At 39.0% G+C, this 17,301-nt stretch overlaps 1 protein-coding gene across 1 annotated transcript in view; it reads left to right on the top strand.

The window, feature by feature from the left end:
• The window catches only part of Kl-3 (dynein heavy chain 8, axonemal kl-3), a 20,726-nt gene extending 3,425 nt beyond the window's left edge, over positions 1–17,301 (top strand). The window contains exons 11-65 of the mRNA XM_076439105.1: positions 43–382; positions 474–700; positions 760–1,244; positions 1,305–1,489; positions 1,708–1,858; positions 1,947–2,092; positions 2,167–2,347; positions 2,407–2,744; positions 2,816–2,979; positions 3,091–3,345; positions 3,473–3,713; positions 3,779–3,978; positions 4,104–4,275; positions 4,357–4,502; positions 4,580–4,718; positions 4,792–5,022; positions 5,084–5,289; positions 5,365–5,585; positions 5,678–5,963; positions 6,023–6,161; positions 6,285–6,505; positions 6,561–6,744; positions 7,410–7,550; positions 7,626–7,973; positions 8,054–8,228; positions 8,290–8,435; positions 8,558–8,756; positions 8,831–8,949; positions 9,056–9,392; positions 9,500–9,770; positions 9,833–10,033; positions 10,114–10,359; positions 10,487–10,805; positions 10,888–11,114; positions 11,209–11,431; positions 11,507–11,683; positions 11,824–11,991; positions 12,093–12,308; positions 12,385–12,522; positions 12,601–12,897; positions 12,964–13,275; positions 13,341–13,476; positions 13,542–13,693; positions 13,761–14,014; positions 14,076–14,504; positions 14,617–14,893; positions 14,955–15,141; positions 15,327–15,588; positions 15,681–15,920; positions 15,992–16,159; positions 16,224–16,365; positions 16,440–16,629; positions 16,707–16,828; positions 16,900–17,061; positions 17,136–17,301. Of these exons, the coding sequence (XP_076295220.1) occupies positions 43–382; positions 474–700; positions 760–1,244; positions 1,305–1,489; positions 1,708–1,858; positions 1,947–2,092; positions 2,167–2,347; positions 2,407–2,744; positions 2,816–2,979; positions 3,091–3,345; positions 3,473–3,713; positions 3,779–3,978; positions 4,104–4,275; positions 4,357–4,502; positions 4,580–4,718; positions 4,792–5,022; positions 5,084–5,289; positions 5,365–5,585; positions 5,678–5,963; positions 6,023–6,161; positions 6,285–6,505; positions 6,561–6,744; positions 7,410–7,550; positions 7,626–7,973; positions 8,054–8,228; positions 8,290–8,435; positions 8,558–8,756; positions 8,831–8,949; positions 9,056–9,392; positions 9,500–9,770; positions 9,833–10,033; positions 10,114–10,359; positions 10,487–10,805; positions 10,888–11,114; positions 11,209–11,431; positions 11,507–11,683; positions 11,824–11,991; positions 12,093–12,308; positions 12,385–12,522; positions 12,601–12,897; positions 12,964–13,275; positions 13,341–13,476; positions 13,542–13,693; positions 13,761–14,014; positions 14,076–14,504; positions 14,617–14,893; positions 14,955–15,141; positions 15,327–15,588; positions 15,681–15,920; positions 15,992–16,159; positions 16,224–16,365; positions 16,440–16,629; positions 16,707–16,828; positions 16,900–17,061; positions 17,136–17,261 (11,965 nt within the window). The 3' untranslated portion in view covers positions 17,262–17,301. The remainder of the gene's footprint in view (positions 1–42; positions 383–473; positions 701–759; positions 1,245–1,304; positions 1,490–1,707; positions 1,859–1,946; positions 2,093–2,166; positions 2,348–2,406; positions 2,745–2,815; positions 2,980–3,090; positions 3,346–3,472; positions 3,714–3,778; positions 3,979–4,103; positions 4,276–4,356; positions 4,503–4,579; positions 4,719–4,791; positions 5,023–5,083; positions 5,290–5,364; positions 5,586–5,677; positions 5,964–6,022; positions 6,162–6,284; positions 6,506–6,560; positions 6,745–7,409; positions 7,551–7,625; positions 7,974–8,053; positions 8,229–8,289; positions 8,436–8,557; positions 8,757–8,830; positions 8,950–9,055; positions 9,393–9,499; positions 9,771–9,832; positions 10,034–10,113; positions 10,360–10,486; positions 10,806–10,887; positions 11,115–11,208; positions 11,432–11,506; positions 11,684–11,823; positions 11,992–12,092; positions 12,309–12,384; positions 12,523–12,600; positions 12,898–12,963; positions 13,276–13,340; positions 13,477–13,541; positions 13,694–13,760; positions 14,015–14,075; positions 14,505–14,616; positions 14,894–14,954; positions 15,142–15,326; positions 15,589–15,680; positions 15,921–15,991; positions 16,160–16,223; positions 16,366–16,439; positions 16,630–16,706; positions 16,829–16,899; positions 17,062–17,135) is intronic.

The following is a 17,301-nucleotide window of genomic DNA, read 5'->3' as shown; positions in this document are numbered from 1 at the left end:
CGACTTAATATAATGTATAAATCGATAATTTATTGTTCATAGGTTTCAGAAATTGAAGTTCAAACGTCTGAGAATCGATAGGAAGTACCTAGAGCTCACAACACTGTTTCAAAAAGAGATCGAAGATGTGCGAGATCGATACAATGAAGATAGATCGGATCCACCGATACCCAGAAATGTTCCACCCATTTCTGGTCGCATTATGTGGATCAGGCAACTCTATAGACGCATCGAAAATCCCATGGAAATATATAAACAATGCATAAGAGTGCTCAGCCACGACTACATGCAAAGGTCCATCAAAATTTACAATGCTCTAATCAGCGTCTTCATACACTACGAATTAATATACCATAGAGCATGGTATGATTCCTCAGAAATTGTACGTCTAGTATAATTGTTGTACTCGCAGAAACATTAATGCTTGTGTGTAAACATTAATTATTCGCTTTACTAATTGTTTTAACTTGAAGGTTCGATTGGCATTAGCGTCACCATTGCTCATTCGACACCTGACTACCAACAAGTATCATTTAAACTTTGATTCGTACATTATAGAAGTGATACGCGAATCTGAACACATGGCCAGATTCGATCTAGATGTGCCAGATTTTATACAAATAATTACATTTTGTAAAAACAGAATTTTCTCGTCTTATCAGAGAGTGAAGAAATTGGTAGATGAGAACGATGCTTTGAGGTAAATCATCGACGGGGAAAATACTGTAAAAAGACTATAGATTTTGTTATAAATTGCAGGCGGAGAATACCGATATTGTTTCTAAATTTGATCAAAATTGTTCTCGCTGATCTCGAGATCGCGTTTCAACCCTGCTTATCAGTGATAACATGGACATCGTTGAACATCAACGAAATATGCGGTACAATACAAGAGGCACTAACTAAAATGCACATTTTTATTAAAGAGATAACAGATATGAAGGAAGCGAGAGTCGACGAAGTGTTCGAATCTATTTCGGAAGTTGTCTTATGCAAGCTCGACAGTTACCCTAAAACGCCATATGAACTTCTGGATGACAATGTGGCCCATGTAAATGCGGTGGGCCACGAACTCGAAATAAAGTCGTTGTCAGCGGAAAAAGCTGTCGTGACGATCATCAACAAATTCATAGACTTCATAGTCGACGAAACTGTTGAAGATATCAAGTATAATTGGATGGATTTGGATAAAGTGAACAAGCATGTCTCGCAAACGAAATTAACGAAAGAGAAATATGAACCTGGTATATTGATCTTGTTCTTTTCATAGTCTTCTTATAATACGTCTTTTTCTATGATTGTAGGTTTTGCTCCCATTGAAAGGACCCATAAAGTTCAGATAAATAAAGTGCATAACGATTGCATGGAACTGTTCGCATACTTTAATAATAAACTCGTGGAAGCTTTAGTAAAGTGTACAAAGAACTCTCTTGATTTATTAAAGAAACAGGTCGCCGATATAAGGTTTTTGCAATTTTTAACACCTAATGTAACCACCCGATTTTTAGAATTTTTCGGAAGAGTACTTCGAGATATGTATAATAAGGCCTCTAAATGAATTTTTAATTAATCTTTTCCCTTTCCCCCCAAAAATTGTAGAAGCAGTATTCAAAATCGGGTGGTTATCTAAATGATACTCGTTAAAAATAATCTTCAATTCTTCATTTCAATCACCACAGTCCTCTAGTGAGAGATAACAATTACGAGCAACAAGTGACCCCCACAATGATCACTACATTCGTGCTGCAAATTCCAAATATCATAATAGTACCGCCGATAGAAGATTTACAACATTACTTCGGGAAGCTAATTATCAGTATACTAGAAACTCATAAGCACATTTTTATGTGGGGACTTCGTTATATAGAGATAAGAATGTCCGGTGGTAGCGATAGTGGTACAAGTTAGTATTTTTCAACAGCAATAGAAATCGCACATTATTAAAGAATTTTCTTTTCACGAAGAAAGTCCTAAAACATCAATGAAGAACTATTATGAAATAATATCCGATCACAAGGAGATAGTGCGCAGTGTGATGAGCTTGCAGGGTGCAATTTCTGCTTATAAAGACGATATTATACAACTTGGGAATGCACGTTATAATCTTCATTTCTTCATTTTTTAAGCCACTGTTCTACATATTTTAATGAGCTCAGTATTTTTTAGACGTATTTAAAGTACTCATACATATGGTCAGAAGATAGGAACAAGATCATTCAGTATTTCGTTGATTGCGAGCCCATTACTCAAGAGATCAAAGAGAAGTTTGTAGAGTATGATGATTTAGTCAGAGAAATACAGAATCTGCCGAATGTACATGTTGTTGGACCTATAGAAATTAGAATGGGTATTAAAATCGCATGTTTGTTTGATGAACAAGTTTTCTAATCAACACAATATTTTCAGATAAATTGAAATTAGCACTGCTAGTTGAAGCTCGTACATGGAAGGCAGTTTTAGGTCAAACGTTGTCCACCCTGTACAAAGAGAAGCTTCGAAAAATCATGGAGTATATTAACGAGAAGAATAAAACTTTAGCGAGAGAGATAAAGGACTTGGAAGACGTCAGAGTTGCTATGAAATGCTTAAGCGAGATACGAGACGATTTTATATCCTTGGATATGGAATTGATACTGATAGAAGAAACGTATACATTGATGGGAAGATTCGAAATCCTTGTTTCCAAGGAGGAGCAAGATATTGTCGACAGTCTTCGATATAATTTCACCAATATGTTGAATATGGTGAAGATTACACTCCATTAAATTCTGACTTGTTTTTATAATGTCTTCAATGGAATGTCGATTTATTTAAGGCGAAGCAAGTGCAAGCAAGAATATGCGAGATGCAAGAGCCACTGAAGAATGAGCTAACCGATGGTGTTGCAGCTTTTAAGGAGGATGTTTTGATCTTTGATCGCGATTTTGAGGTGAATGGTCCGATGGTCGAGGGCTTACCAGCTAAAGAAGCCAGTGACCGGTACAAATAAATTAATCATTAAATAATGGCTAATGTCCATTGACATTATTCAGCGGATCTTTAATACAAAATACAAATTTTATATCTGAATGTGAATAATAATTTTTCTAGGCTACTCCTGTTTCAAGGACGTTTCGACGAATTGTGGGAAAAGTATTTAACTTACAGCAGCGGTGAAAGTTTATTTGGTTTGGAAGTGACGGAGTATCCAGCTCTTCATCAACGCAAAAGAGAAATAAACTTGTTACAGAAATTGTATTCCCTTTATTTACAAGTCAATCGAACTATTGATAGTTACTACGAGATCCCTTGGTCGGAGATTGACATTGAGTCCATAGTCACGGAATTAGCTGACTTCCAAAATAAGTAATGAAAATCTTTGCTTCTTTTATATTTACACGTTCCTGACTGGCAATAATATCAGCAATAGTCTTCGCGCGCGCGCGCGTTATATGTTATAATTAAAAATAATAAATTCTGCGTTTGTCTTCAGATGTCGAAGACTGCCAAGTGCCATGAGGGACTGGCCAGCTTACATTGACTTGAAGAAGAAGATTGACGACTTCAACGAGACTTGTCCTCTGTTAGAGTTGATGGCGAATAAGGCGATGCAGGAAAGGCACTGGGACAGGATGTCCAAGTTGTGTAAATATCATTTCGACGTCGAGTCCGAGAGCTTTACGCTGGCAAACGTCATGCAGGCACCCTTGTTAAAATACAAGGACGATGTTGAGGTACGATTCGAGCGAAACATATGCTAGTTCTGAACGGTTAGAATTAAACTTTCATTTCCTGGCAGGATATATGCATCAGTGCAGGAAAGGAGCAGGACATAGACAGCAAACTAAAGCAAATTATCGCCGAATGGGCCACTGTCGATTTACAATTCTCTACATTCAAGCAAAGAGGAGAACTGCTTCTAAAAGGCGTAGAGACAGCTGAGATAATATCTCAGTTGGAAGATAGTCTGATGGTGATCAGTTCGCTCTTGGCTAATCGGTATAAAATATCTTTCGTAGTTGACACAGAACATTTTTATGTTGCTTAAAGATCTACTAATCATCAATTCAAGATTATTCACTTTACCATCCTGGTTATTTACTGCTTTTGAATATTTTTCTAAGGTACAATGCACCGTTTAAAAAAGATATACAACTATGGCAATATAAACTAAGCAATACCTCTGAGATATTAGCAAGGTGGCTGACTGTGCAGAACTTATGGGCTTATTTGGAGGCTGTGTTCATTGGCGGTGATATATCTAAACAACTTCCAGCGGAAGCAAAACGTTTTAATGTGAGAAAGCATGGGAACTCGATAGTTGCGATTATGTTCGACATTTTTGCGTTGTTCTATATTTACGTTTAATTATGTTAGAACATTGATAAAGCTTGGGTCAAGATCATGTACAGGGCTCGCGAGAGACTGAAGGCTGTGGAAACATGTACCGGAGATGAAACAATGGGGCAATTTTTGCCTCATCTGTTGGAACAGCTGGAATCTTGTCAGAAGTCTCTCAGCGGGTAACAAAATTGATAGAGTGTCGAATAGCGTTGAAGTTTAGCTAGTACCAATGAAATTTAATGTTCAATTTCCATAGATACTTGGAGACGAAACGAAGTATATTCCCAAGGTTTTGCTTCATATCTGATCCTACATTGCTAGAGATACTAGGGCAGGCAGCTGATTGCCACACTATACAGAAGTACCTCGATGGCTTTTTCGACAACATAGGAAAGGTGATCCTTAGTGTATTCTCAGTCTTCTTATAAGTGACCTTCTTTTTACAGTTCAGATTTTTTCTTTTTACAGTTAACATTTCATGACAAGGAATACGAGAAAATTGTGGCTATGCATTCCCGTGAAAATGAGCGCATAGAATTAGAGAAGGAAGTCATTTGCACAGGAGGTGTTGAGACCTGGTTAAACACTTTGTTGATAGTCCATCAACAGTCCGTGGGCTACGTGATTTCTCAAGGACTGCAAACTATGAGCTCCGAAGAATTTGATTTGATAAATCTGATAGACAATTCTGTCTTGCAGGTAATGATAACAATTTTCCTTTCTTCTTTATCGAAATGTATATAAAATTGTTATGGCATAGGTGGGATTGCTGGGCTTACAAGTTCTGTGGACTCGCGATTCTGAACTAGCGTTGAACACAGCGAAACGAGACAGACTAGTGATGAAGAAGACGAATCAATGGTTTCTTGATCTACTGAACCTTCTTATTGAAGTAACCGTGAAAGATCTGTCCAAATATGCGAGAGCCAAATATGAGGCTTTAATCACAATACACGTGCATCAAAGGTTCTAAATATTCATATTTGCATTAAGATCTGCAGTCGAGTAATGTTGCAGGGAATAATGTTCTGAATTTTTTAGAGACATATTTGATGAACTATGTCGGTCCAGAGTTCGCAATACGCAAGATTTCGAATGGCTGAAGCAGATAAGATTTTATTACAATGCTGAGACTGAAGATATACCCATAAAAATTACTGATATTGATTTCATGTATCAGAATGAGTTTCTAGGTTGCAATGACCGTCTTGCTATTACACCACTTACAGACAGATGTTACATAACGTTAGCCCAGGCTGTGGGTAAGATAATTATAATAATTATTATTTTAATATATTTGCGCGTGCAATAATACAGTCAACGTATTGACAAATCTTTGTGATTGTATTTCTAGGCATGAATTTCGGCGGTGCACCCGCTGGTCCCGCCGGCACAGGAAAAACAGAGACCACAAAAGACATGGGAAAAGCACTTGGAAAGTACGTTGTCGTGTTCAATTGCTCCGACCAGATGGATTTCCGTGGTCTCGGTAGAATATTCAAGGGATTAGCTATGTCGGGTTCATGGGGATGCTTTGACGAATTTAATCGCATTGACTTGCCCGTTCTGTCCGTGGCTGCTCAGCAAATAGCAATCGTGCTCACTACGCGAAAGGAAAGGAGAACGTCTTTCATATTTAGGTACACAGATTTACTAGATCCCGCGTATTTTTGAATTGAAAAAAATATATAATCTTCAGCGATGGTGAGACATACAAACTAAATTATGAATTTGGTCTATTCATCACGATGAATCCTGGCTACGCTGGTCGCCAGGAGTTGCCAGAGAATCTGAAAATACAGTTTCGAAGCGTGGCTATGATGGTTCCCGATAGACAAGTAAAACTAATCACGAATAGATCTTTATGCAAAATAAAAATTGTTTGCATCCATTATAACGAAGAGGAGCCAGACATTTCTTTCTTCCTCTTGTCATTCTTAGTTTTTAAACTTTTTATTTAGATCATCATGCGTGTAAAACTGGCAGCCTGTGGTTTCAAAGAAAACGTTTTGTTATCACGAAAGTTCTTCACGTTGTATAAATTGTGCGAGGAACAACTCAGCAAGCAGGTGCATTACGACTTCGGTTTAAGAAATATATTATCCTGTTTGAGGACTCTTGGTGCACAAAAACGAGCTAATCCTACGGACTCGGAAGAAACTACTCTTATGAGGGTGCTAAGGTAAAGGAAGTTTTCTTCTCAAGGAAGAAATATTCAAGATATCGTAAACTTGCAGAGATATGAATTTATCAAAACTGGTGGATGAGGACGAACCGTTGTTCATGTCTCTTATCGAGGACATGTTCCCAGGAATTAAACTTAGGGTCCAAACGTACAAGGACTTGCAAAAAGCTATAGCAAATGCAACTGATGCGCTTGGTATCATGAATCATCCCGAGTGGAATTTAAAAGTAGTTCAAGTACGATTTCTTTGCAAATACCCAGATAGCACAGCCTGGCACAGCCTATCACCTGACCCAGCCAGCAGAGTTAATCTGACCTGCAGGTTACGGGCAAACACAACGCTTAGAGCTGCTCGAGGCCCAGGCAGGTTGATTTTGTTCGGGCCCCTATGCGCACCACTGTGCCACATATCACTTGCAAAAGCTCGTGCATGCGCGACACAGGGCGGGTCGCATCAATGTGGCAGATGTCGTTAAAGTAAATTTCTACTGTGCAAATGCGTAGAAGTCTCCCTTTTTACCGACAAAAGTATAATAAGTAAATAAATAAGACTTTTGAAGGCGATTGCTACCTAGATTGATCTTTTATCTGGCGTTTTTGACTACTGAAAAAACCCGTGTTTGTATTATCACGAAATGAGAATGCGAATCCCGCACCTTTGCAATCTTGCAAATGGGCAGAATACCGGCCCGGCCAGCAGGCCCCGGGCTCGAGCCCCTGCAGGTGATATCCGTGCATTGGCGCACATAGGGACCCGGCCAAAATCGAGCCGGCGTGCTATCTGGGTATGTATCACCGATTTCTGATAAAAATAATCATCTTCTACAATCAGTATATGAAAAAGAAATTCCGATTTAAAGTGTATGCTATCATTTATGTGACTGACTGTATATATTGTTAGTTGTACGAGACTTCTCTCGTGCGCCATGGTCTTATGGTTCTTGGACCAACTGGTGCTGGGAAGACTCAATGCATGTGGGTGCTAATGAGGGCTCTAACAGAGATGGGTATGCCACACAAAGAAGTTAGGATGAATCCAAAAGTAATCTACCCCGGTCTTCAACATTTTTGTTAGTGGAACTACCTGTTGTGCATTCTAACTGGGATTTTATCGCAGGCTATCACTGCTTCCCAAATGTTTGGAAGACTGGATGTTGCAACAAATGATTGGACAGATGGCATCTTCTCTACCCTGTGGAGGAGATCAACGCAAATAAAGAAGACAGACAATTTATGGATCGTTTTGGACGGTCCTGTGGATGCAGTTTGGATTGAGAATTTGAATTCTGTCTTAGATGATAATAAAACTTTGACTCTAGCCAATGGCGATCGTATAATAATGGTACCAAATTCCAAGCTGGTTTTCGAACCAGATAATGTCGATAATGCATCTCCAGCAACGATATCAAGAATGGGGATGGTGTTCATGAGCGCTTCTGTACTAAAATGGCGTCCTATCCTAGAGGTTTCATAATATGCATAAAATCAGCAGTGTACCGATACCATAGCAATTAATATTTATTACATTAATTTCTATGTGTTCAGGGATGGTTCAGGAAACGATCGGCCACAGAAGTATCAGCACTGCGTAATTTGTTCACTAAAATATACAACGATGCTCACACTTTTGTTCAGACGAAACTTCCAGTTAAAATGAAGCTGCTGGAAGCCATTTATATAAGACAATGCATCGATTTGTTGGAAGGCTTACTTGGACAAGGTGAAGTTTCCTTTATATTGGTGCACATAGATTATTATCGAACGTATCGTATACTATGCAGATATATTACCGACACACCATATTGAGAAGATATTCCTGTTTTCCCTGATGTGGAGTCTGGGAGCTGTGTTGGAGCTCGGAGAACGCACTGCTTTGCAGGATTTCCTGCTTAATCATGAATCGAAATGCAATTGGCCACGCATCCAGGTGAGTCTGTAATAATTAACACTTTCGCTACAAAGGCTGCTGATGAAATAAAAGCTGGCAGCGAACGTGTTAACGCATACAATGATGGAAGAAAAATATTTATTGCAGTCTACTTCTCTTAGGAAGATGAAACCATATTTGAGTACTTGGTGTCCGAACATGGAGACTGGCTGCATTGGTCTGCGATGGTACCAGAGTTCATTTACCCTCCTGACGAAGTTTTACCATATTATTCGATTTTAGTTCCCAATATAGATAATGCGAGAACGATGTTCTTGATTGATACTATCGCAAAGCAAAGGAAGGCAGTGCTGCTTATAGGTAGAAGACTTCAGATAACGATAACGATCCTTATATTTTTTAAGGTGATGAAAATTAGAATTTTCTTTTTGTAGGAGAACAGGGTACCGCAAAGACTGTAATGATCAAAAGCTACATGTCTCAATACGATCCTGAAAAACATCTGCATAAGTCTTTCAGTTTCTCATCGGCGTCGACGCCTAACATGGTTCAGGTAAATGAATGTTGTTACGGTTTGAAATTGCATCTACTAATTTTTATTCAAGAGCTACTTTTATACAGATTAAGAGCTACTAATAAACTGTGAGATCAAATTGCAGCGCATATTTGAAAGTTACGTGGAGAAAAGGGTTGGTACAACCTACGGGCCACCCGGTGGTCGACAAATGTCCATCTTCATCGACGACATAAATATGCCAACCATAAACGAATGGGGCGATCAGATTACCAATGAGATTGTTCGTCAACTGATGGAGTATAAAGGCTTCTATTCCTTGGATAAGCCAGGTGACTTCTCCTTCATACAAGATATTCAGCTGCTTGCTGCAATGATTCATCCAGGTGGAGGTAGAAATGACATTCCTCCGAGGCTGAAGAGGCAGTTCAATATTTTCAATTGCACTCTGCCATCGAACAAGTCCATGGATACTATATTTAGTAAGACCAACTTCACATATGTTAGCAACCGAAATTTTGGATTTCTCAAGTGAAAGAAGGGCGTACGTCTTTCTGTAAATTTCATGAACATACATTCTTCTATTAAGAAAGCATCGGTCAAGGCTACTTCTGCGATACCAGGTTCGACGATGATATAGTTCAATTCCTGCCTAAGTTAATACCTCTGACCAGAATCCTCTGGCAGCAAACGAAGATGAAGATGTTGCCAACACCAGCAAAGTTTCATTATGTTTTCAATCTGAGGGACTTGTCCCGGATTTGGCAAGGAATACTCAGGATAGAGAGGGAAGAATGCAAGTCCATAACTGTCCTGCTGAAGCTCTGGCAACACGAGTGCCTTCGCGTCATCGCGGATAGGTTTGCAATCTTTATTAAAATCAATTATTTATTAATATGTACTGAGGACTTGCTTTTGTTAGATTTACCAATGAGGAGGACACGAGGTGGTTCGAGAGTACCATGAAACGCACTGCTGAGAAAATGTTGGGTCCCGATTTCAAGTTCTATGTCTCAAAAGAAACATACTTCGTGGACTTCTTACGTGAACCTCCTGAACCCACTGGAGACGAGCCAGAGGACTTTGTATTCGAGGCGCCGAAGATATATGAAGAGATTCCAAGGTCAGACAGGGAAGAGGTTGCTAAGTTGTTAAGCACATTTTAATTTAGTATCATACTACATTGAGTATTTTGTTTCTCAGTTACGAAGTTGTGATAGCGAAAGTCCAACAGAACATGGCCCAATTTAATGAATACATTCGAGGCATACATCTTGATTTAGTATTCTTCCAAGACGCTCTGGTGCATTTGATTCGCATATCAAGGATGCTGGGAGTTCCCAGGAGCAATGCGATGTTGGTAGGAGTCGGAGGTTCAGGAAAACAAAGCTTGACTCGACTGGCATCTTTCATTGCGGGCTTCAGCTTCTTCCAAATAACGCTGACTAGGTGATGATGCTAAATCAGTTATTAGACTGCGGGTCATTATGCACAATTGCATAAAATGCACAAAATCCGTAGTCTATTAATCATGAATGTAGAGCATGTTTTTTTTATATATTCTAACAATTTATAGGAGTTATAATGTTGGAACTTTAATGGAGGATCTTCGACTGATCTATCGTACTTCCGGTACAGGCAGCAAGGGGCACACCTTCATCTTCACTGACAACGAGATAAAAGAAGAAGGATTTTTAGAATACATTAACAATATTCTCAGTGTAGGAGAAGTCGCGAATCTTTTCCCAGCTGATGAGCTTGATGATATTCTGTCAACTGTCACACCTATAATGAAAGCCGAGGAACCGAGACGTCCACCTACGCCAGACAATCTTTATGATTTCTTTATCTCGCGTGCTAGAAACAATCTCCACGTAGCTTTGTGTTTCTCACCGGTAAACAAGTTACTTAATGATTTTAGTGGCACCTTAAAGTCGCCACTCGAGTGCTGAGGGTTAACATTTAATTGTGCCTTAGGTCGGTGAGAAATTTAGATCCCGATCACTGAAGTTCCCCGGTCTTATTTCCGGTTGCACTATCAACTGGTTCTGGCGGTGGCCTCGAGATGCCTTATACGAGGTTGGCGATCACTTCTTGAAGAAATTCAAAGTGATTTCCACGCCAGAGGTGAAGCAAAGCCTGGTAGAAGTGATGGGAGACATCCAGGATGATGTTAACAATGTTTGCGTCGACTACTTTGATAGGTAGGAATTGTATACTGTCAGTTTTTGGTAATAGGACCTGCACGCTGTTAGTTCTTGATAGTAAGACTTGCATATTACTTCTTCCTTTTAATAGGTTTAGGAGACAAGTATACGTCACTCCAAAGTCATTTTTAACTTTCTTGAGCGGCTACAAGGCTCTTTACAAACAACGTTTGGATAATATCAATACTCTAGCTTTTCGCATGAGCAATGGTTTGAACAAATTAGTGGATGCCGCAGTTCAGGTCGACGAATTGCGAAAAGTATTAGAGAAGAATCAGCAGGAGATTGCTGTGAAGAACGTACAAGTGGAAGCTGTTAGTACTCACCATTTCACAGAGAGTTCATTATTGTTGAAAGATCAGAGATGCATTGATTACCTTGCGCTATAGATCTTAATCACTGTTAACCAAAAAAAAAAAGAGGCGGAGACAGTCAAAGCTCAAGTGCAAGTTTCCAAAGACGAGGCGGAAGCCCTTTTGAAAGTGATAGCGAAGGAGAAAGGGGTGGCAGAAAAGAAACTGAAAGTTGCAGAACCAGCTCTGTTGGCTGCTGAAGCTGCTCTACAAGTTAGACTTCATTGTATTAGGCCAGTGCAAAAAGTTCGTGTCCGATTTCATATTAATGTACAACAAGGAATCGTGCACGAACTTTTGCACTAACGATTGCGCGATTTGATTATTATAATTTATTTCAATCCTGCTGTTAGACTATCAAAGCAGCTGACATTGCCACAGTCCGCAAGTTAGGAAAACCACCATATCTCATCACGCTTATCATGGATTGTGTACTGATACTCTTCGGAAGGCGATTGGAGCCGGTTAGACCTGATTTTGAACGACAGTTTTTGGTACCATCCTGGGGTGAAGCACTGAAGGTTTACTATAAAGTTTATTATTAGATTGCGGGTTTTATGTGTTTATCGCAAAATATATGCAAAATCGTAAAGACATTAGAAGAATTTAACAATTCTTACAGATGATGGCTGACACCAGGTTCCTCTTCAACCTGCAAAACTTCCCAAAGGACAACATTAACGCGGAGACTGTTGATTTGATGCAACCTTATGTGACTTACCATTTATACACTTACGAGGCTGCTAAGCAAGCTTGCGGCAACGTTGCTGGTCTCATTCAATGGACCATTTCCATGGTCACGTTCTATGAGATAAATAAAGACGTTCTTCCTCTGAAAGTTGGTTCCTTATGGACTGACCTAATCAAATGTTTCGCTAGGTTATACATCGTACTTAGCGCACTTTGATTCACAGGCAAATTTGGCAGTGCAAGAGAACAAGTATCAGAAGGCGAACGCGAACTTGAATGAAGCTGAGGGTGTTCTCAGAGCCAAAGACGAGGATTTAAAAGTGGTGCAAAAGGAGTTCGATGCCGTCATGGCAGAGCGTCAAGTAATTTGTGAACGTTAGTTTAGATCTAATGTTCTGTAACTGGTTCTGTAATTAAATGAGCACGAAATGTTATGTCAGGGAATAGTCGATCTAGCTGAAGCTTGCCAGGCGAAGACAGACACGGCGACAGCGATGATCGACGGACTCGCTGGAGAGAGGATCAGATGGACGGAACAATTAGCTACCTTTAAATCAGAAATAGACCGACTTGTCGGAGACGTGTTAATTTTAATGGGTTTTTTGTCCTATTGTGGACCATTTAATCAGGAATTCAGAAATCTTTTGCACCGTAAATGGTTCGACTTTGTCCAAGGCAAAAAAATCCCTATTTCTGTTGTGATCAATATTTCGGCCTCGTTGACCGACACTGCTACCGTGAGTAAGATGTCAAAGTGAAATTTGTAACTTCTTCCAATAAATTGTTGTATTTACATTTTGTAGATCGGAGAATGGAGTTTGCAAGGACTACCGACAGATGATCTGTCCATTCAAAATGGTATTATAGTCACCAAGGCAGCAAGATACCCGCTTTTAATTGATCCTCAGTTACAAGGGAAAGCATGGATCAGAAAAAAAGAGGAGGAGTTTAATTTACAGCCGACGCTTCTCACAAATAAGTATTTCCGAAATCATTTGGAGGATTGTGTCTCTCTTGGTCGCCCTTTACTGATCGCAGATGTGGCAGAAGAATTGGATCCTGTGCTGGATAATTTGTTGGAGAAAAATTTCATTAAAATCGGAACTTCGTTGAAGGTGAATGTCTCTATATTGTACAAACAATCAATTAATTATATCTTTATTTTTAAATAATTTTACAGGTCAAGCTAGGTGATAAAGAAGTAGATATCCATCCAGATTTCAGATTATATATCACCACAAAATTGCCCAATCCATCTTACACACCAGAAGTGTTTGCTCGCACCGCAATAATTGATTTTACCGTTACCATAAAAGGTAATTCAGCGAATTCTAATTATATCGACTGTATATGCACTTCTAATTAATTATTGAATTATTAGGTTTAGAGGATCAGCTTTTGGGAAGAGTTATCTTAACAGAAAGGAATGAGCTTGAGAGGGAGAAGACACAATTGATTGCAGATGTGACTGCAAACAATAGGAAAATCAAAGAATTAGAAGCGAATCTGTTACATAAATTAACTACCGTAGAGGTACATAATTTAGTCCTACAAAGCCATACTGTTTCATTAGCATATTTCCTAATATCTCGGCGGACAGGGTCCTTTGATAGAAGACGTAGAACTAATGTCTGTACTGAACACTACAAAACAAACTGCAGCTGAGATAACTGAGAAGCTGAGCGTCGCGAAGGATACAGAATTAAGAATCGACACAGCTCGTGAAGAATTTAGGCCGGTCGCGACTCGAGGCAGTGTTCTTTATTTCTTAATCTGCGACATGGCTCTGGTAAACTGCATGTACCAGACCTCGCTTGTTCAATTCTTGGAGCGTTTCGACATCTCCATGGAGAGGTATGCATGATGCAAACATTCTTTTCGGTTATAAAACTCAATGACGATTAATTATTTTCAGATCTGAAAAGAGCCCAGTCAATCAACGAAGAATAAACTTCATCATCGAGTATCTCACCTACGAAATATTTAGGTACAAAGCACGTGGGCTTTACGAGATCCACAAATACATGTTCAGCTTGTTGATGACTTTGAAGATTGATCTTCAACGCGAATTCATCACCCACGATGAGTTCCAGTACTTCATCAAAGGAGGCGCGGCTCTAGACTTGAACACCGTTCAACCGAAGCCCTGTAAATGGATCTCTGATGTTACTTGGCTTAATTTAGTTGCCATATCTTCGTTAAGACAATACCAGTATATTATTTCTCAAGTAACAAATTCTGAGAAACAGTGGAAACAGTGGTTCGATAAAGAAGCTCCCGAGGAGGAAGTTATACCTAATGGATACAACACTTTGGACAGCTTCCGACGTTTGTTGTTAATAAGGTTGGCAATTCAATATAACGACTATACTTGTTTTGCGTATAATTGTATTGAAATATACAAGGAATCGAGCACGGACTTTTGCACTGACCTAATACAATTTATTAAAATTTAGGGCATGGTGCATGGACAGAACACTGTCCCAGTCAAGAAAGTATATAGCGAGTGCATTAGGTGAAAGATATGCAGAACCTGTGCTCACTTTGTTGGACGCGATGCATGGTGAATCAAGGCCAAACACACCTATGATATGCTTCTTAAGTATGGGGTCTGATCCCACAACAGGCATCCAACAACTTGCGAGAAGAAAGGAGCTTATTTGCAAAAGTATTTCTATGGGACAGGGACAGGAAGTTCATGCGAGGAGGTTGCTTCAAAGTGCAAAGACTGAAGTGTGTTCAAATGAAATTAGATTATATTAATGGATTATAATAATGTATAATTGATTCAAAGGGTTTCTGGGCCTTGTGCCAAAATTGCCATCTGGGATTAGAGTACATGGTAGAATTAGTCAGTTTTCTCTTGGAGATGGAAGCACCCCATCCTGATTTCCGTATATGGATCACCACTGAGCCCCATAAAGATTTCCCGATCTCTCTTCTGCAAATGTCTATAAAATATACCTACGAACCTCCGCAAGGTATAAACGTGTAATTCCACATTTTTATATTAGGTCACTGCAAAAGTTTGTACCTGATTCCTTGTTGTATTTTAATATGAAATCGGGCATGAACTTTTGCACTGGTCTAATATTTCATCAGACTGTCTTATAAGTAATCTGAATTCCCTTTCACATTTCTGCGAACAATTTTCAATTTACTATAGGAGTGAGAGCAGGTTTGCTTGCCACATACAGTGGAATGAATCAAGAAATGTTAGATCAATGTGACGCTGTACAATATATACCAATTATTTATACAGTATCGTTTCTGCATACTGTTGTCCAAGAACGACGAAAGTTTGGTCCCCTTGGATGGAATATCCCATACGAATTCAATATGGCTGACTGGCTGGCGTCTTGCATGTTCATCAATAATCATCTAAATGACGTCGATGTGAAGCAAGGGATTAGCTGGCCAACCATTCGGTACATGGATAATTTAATCTTTTTTTTATAATCGACCAACTTTTTATTAGATTTAACGTATTTTTTAATAAATACAATTATTTGACTGTCAGGTACATGATAGGCGAAGTCCAATATGGCGGACGCGTGACCGATGACTATGATAAAAGATTGTTGAATACGTTCGCTAAACTTTGGTTTTCGGAGGCTCTTTTTACCGAAGATTTTATGTTTTTTAAGGGGTATCCTGTGCTTGTTCTTAAACAAGTTACAGATTACTTGAAAGTGGTAGATGAAATGGCTACTGTGGATCCTCCTCAAGTCTATGGCTTGCATCGTAACGCAGACATCACGTAATTATATTCCCAGAAATTTTGATTATATCATTTCTTCACTATTGATAGTATGTAAAATTTAATTTCAGGTATCAGAGCAATACTACGCAAGCAGTATTAGACACAATCATGTCTGTGCAGCCAAAAGAAGCTGGAGCTGGTGGTGGTGAATCTCGAGAAGTGCTTGTAGCGAGACAAGCAACAGATATGTTGAAGAAAGTGCCTCCCATGTACGACCCCTTCGAAGTGAAACATAGGTGAGTACCAAAAATATTTCAATACAATAAATGATTTCCTTCAATGAAACGAAAAATTCTGCAGGTTACAGGTACTGGGCCCAACAGCACCAATGAGTATTTTCCTGAAGCAGGAGATCGACAGGATACAAGTAGTCATTAGATTAGTCAATGTTGTTCTCAAAGACCTTCTTCTTGCTATAGAGGGTGTCATTATAATGAGCGAAGTAATTTTATTTACATTTCCACTATAAATTTGAGTTGCATTATAGCAAAAATTAATGTATGTGAATTTATTTAGGAATTGAGGGATGCTCTCGATAGTATATACGATGCTAGGATACCAAAGTTGTGGAAGGCAAGATCATGGGAGTCTTCAACCCTTGGATTCTGGTTCACAGAATTGCTGGATAGAAATAAGCAGTTTTCAACCTGGTTGTTCTCTGGTAGACCAGCTAAGTTTTGGATGACTGGGTTTTTTAATCCTCAAGGCACGTTATTTATTTATATACACAGCAATAAATCTTATCAATTTCTTTTTCGTGACACTAATATCTTAATCTTTCAGGATTTTTAACTGCTATGAGGCAAGAGGTAACCAGAGCTCACAAAGGATGGGCTCTGGACAATGTAACACTTCACAACGAAGTTCTGAAATACACAACCGAAGAAGTTAGAACTCCGCCTCCAGTACGTTAATTCACCAATATATCATATATAAAAAATAGTTTAATCTTTAACTAATATCTTTGTATTATCAGGAAGGAGTGTACGTGTACGGATTATTCTTAGAAGGAGCAGGCTGGGACAAGAGGAACAACAGGCTTTGCGAATCGGCAAACAAAGTACTGTTTGTATTAATGCCTGTAATTCATATCTATGCACTTTACAACATCCCTGACAAAGATCATAAGTTGTATCAAGTAAGTAAAAGAACATAATAAATATTTTTGATTCCATGATATACTATAAAATCCAATAATATTGTTAATGATAGTGTCCAGTTTACAAGAAGCCACAGAGGACCTACATCCAATTAATTACACCCTTATGGCTGCAGACGATCAGACCTCCTGAATTTTGGGTTCTACGCGGCGCCGCTTTATTGTGTGACATTAAGTAGTTACAAATCATGAATGAAAAATATACAAATTCTCATTCAA

The sequence above is a fragment of the Lasioglossum baleicum genome, chromosome 15 (genome assembly GCF_051020765.1).
Source record: "Lasioglossum baleicum chromosome 15, iyLasBale1, whole genome shotgun sequence".
Classification (NCBI taxonomy): domain Eukaryota; kingdom Metazoa; phylum Arthropoda; class Insecta; order Hymenoptera; family Halictidae; genus Lasioglossum; species Lasioglossum baleicum.
The sequence above is the reverse complement of the archived record's forward strand: the minus strand, read 5'-3'. Positions and strand labels throughout refer to the sequence as shown.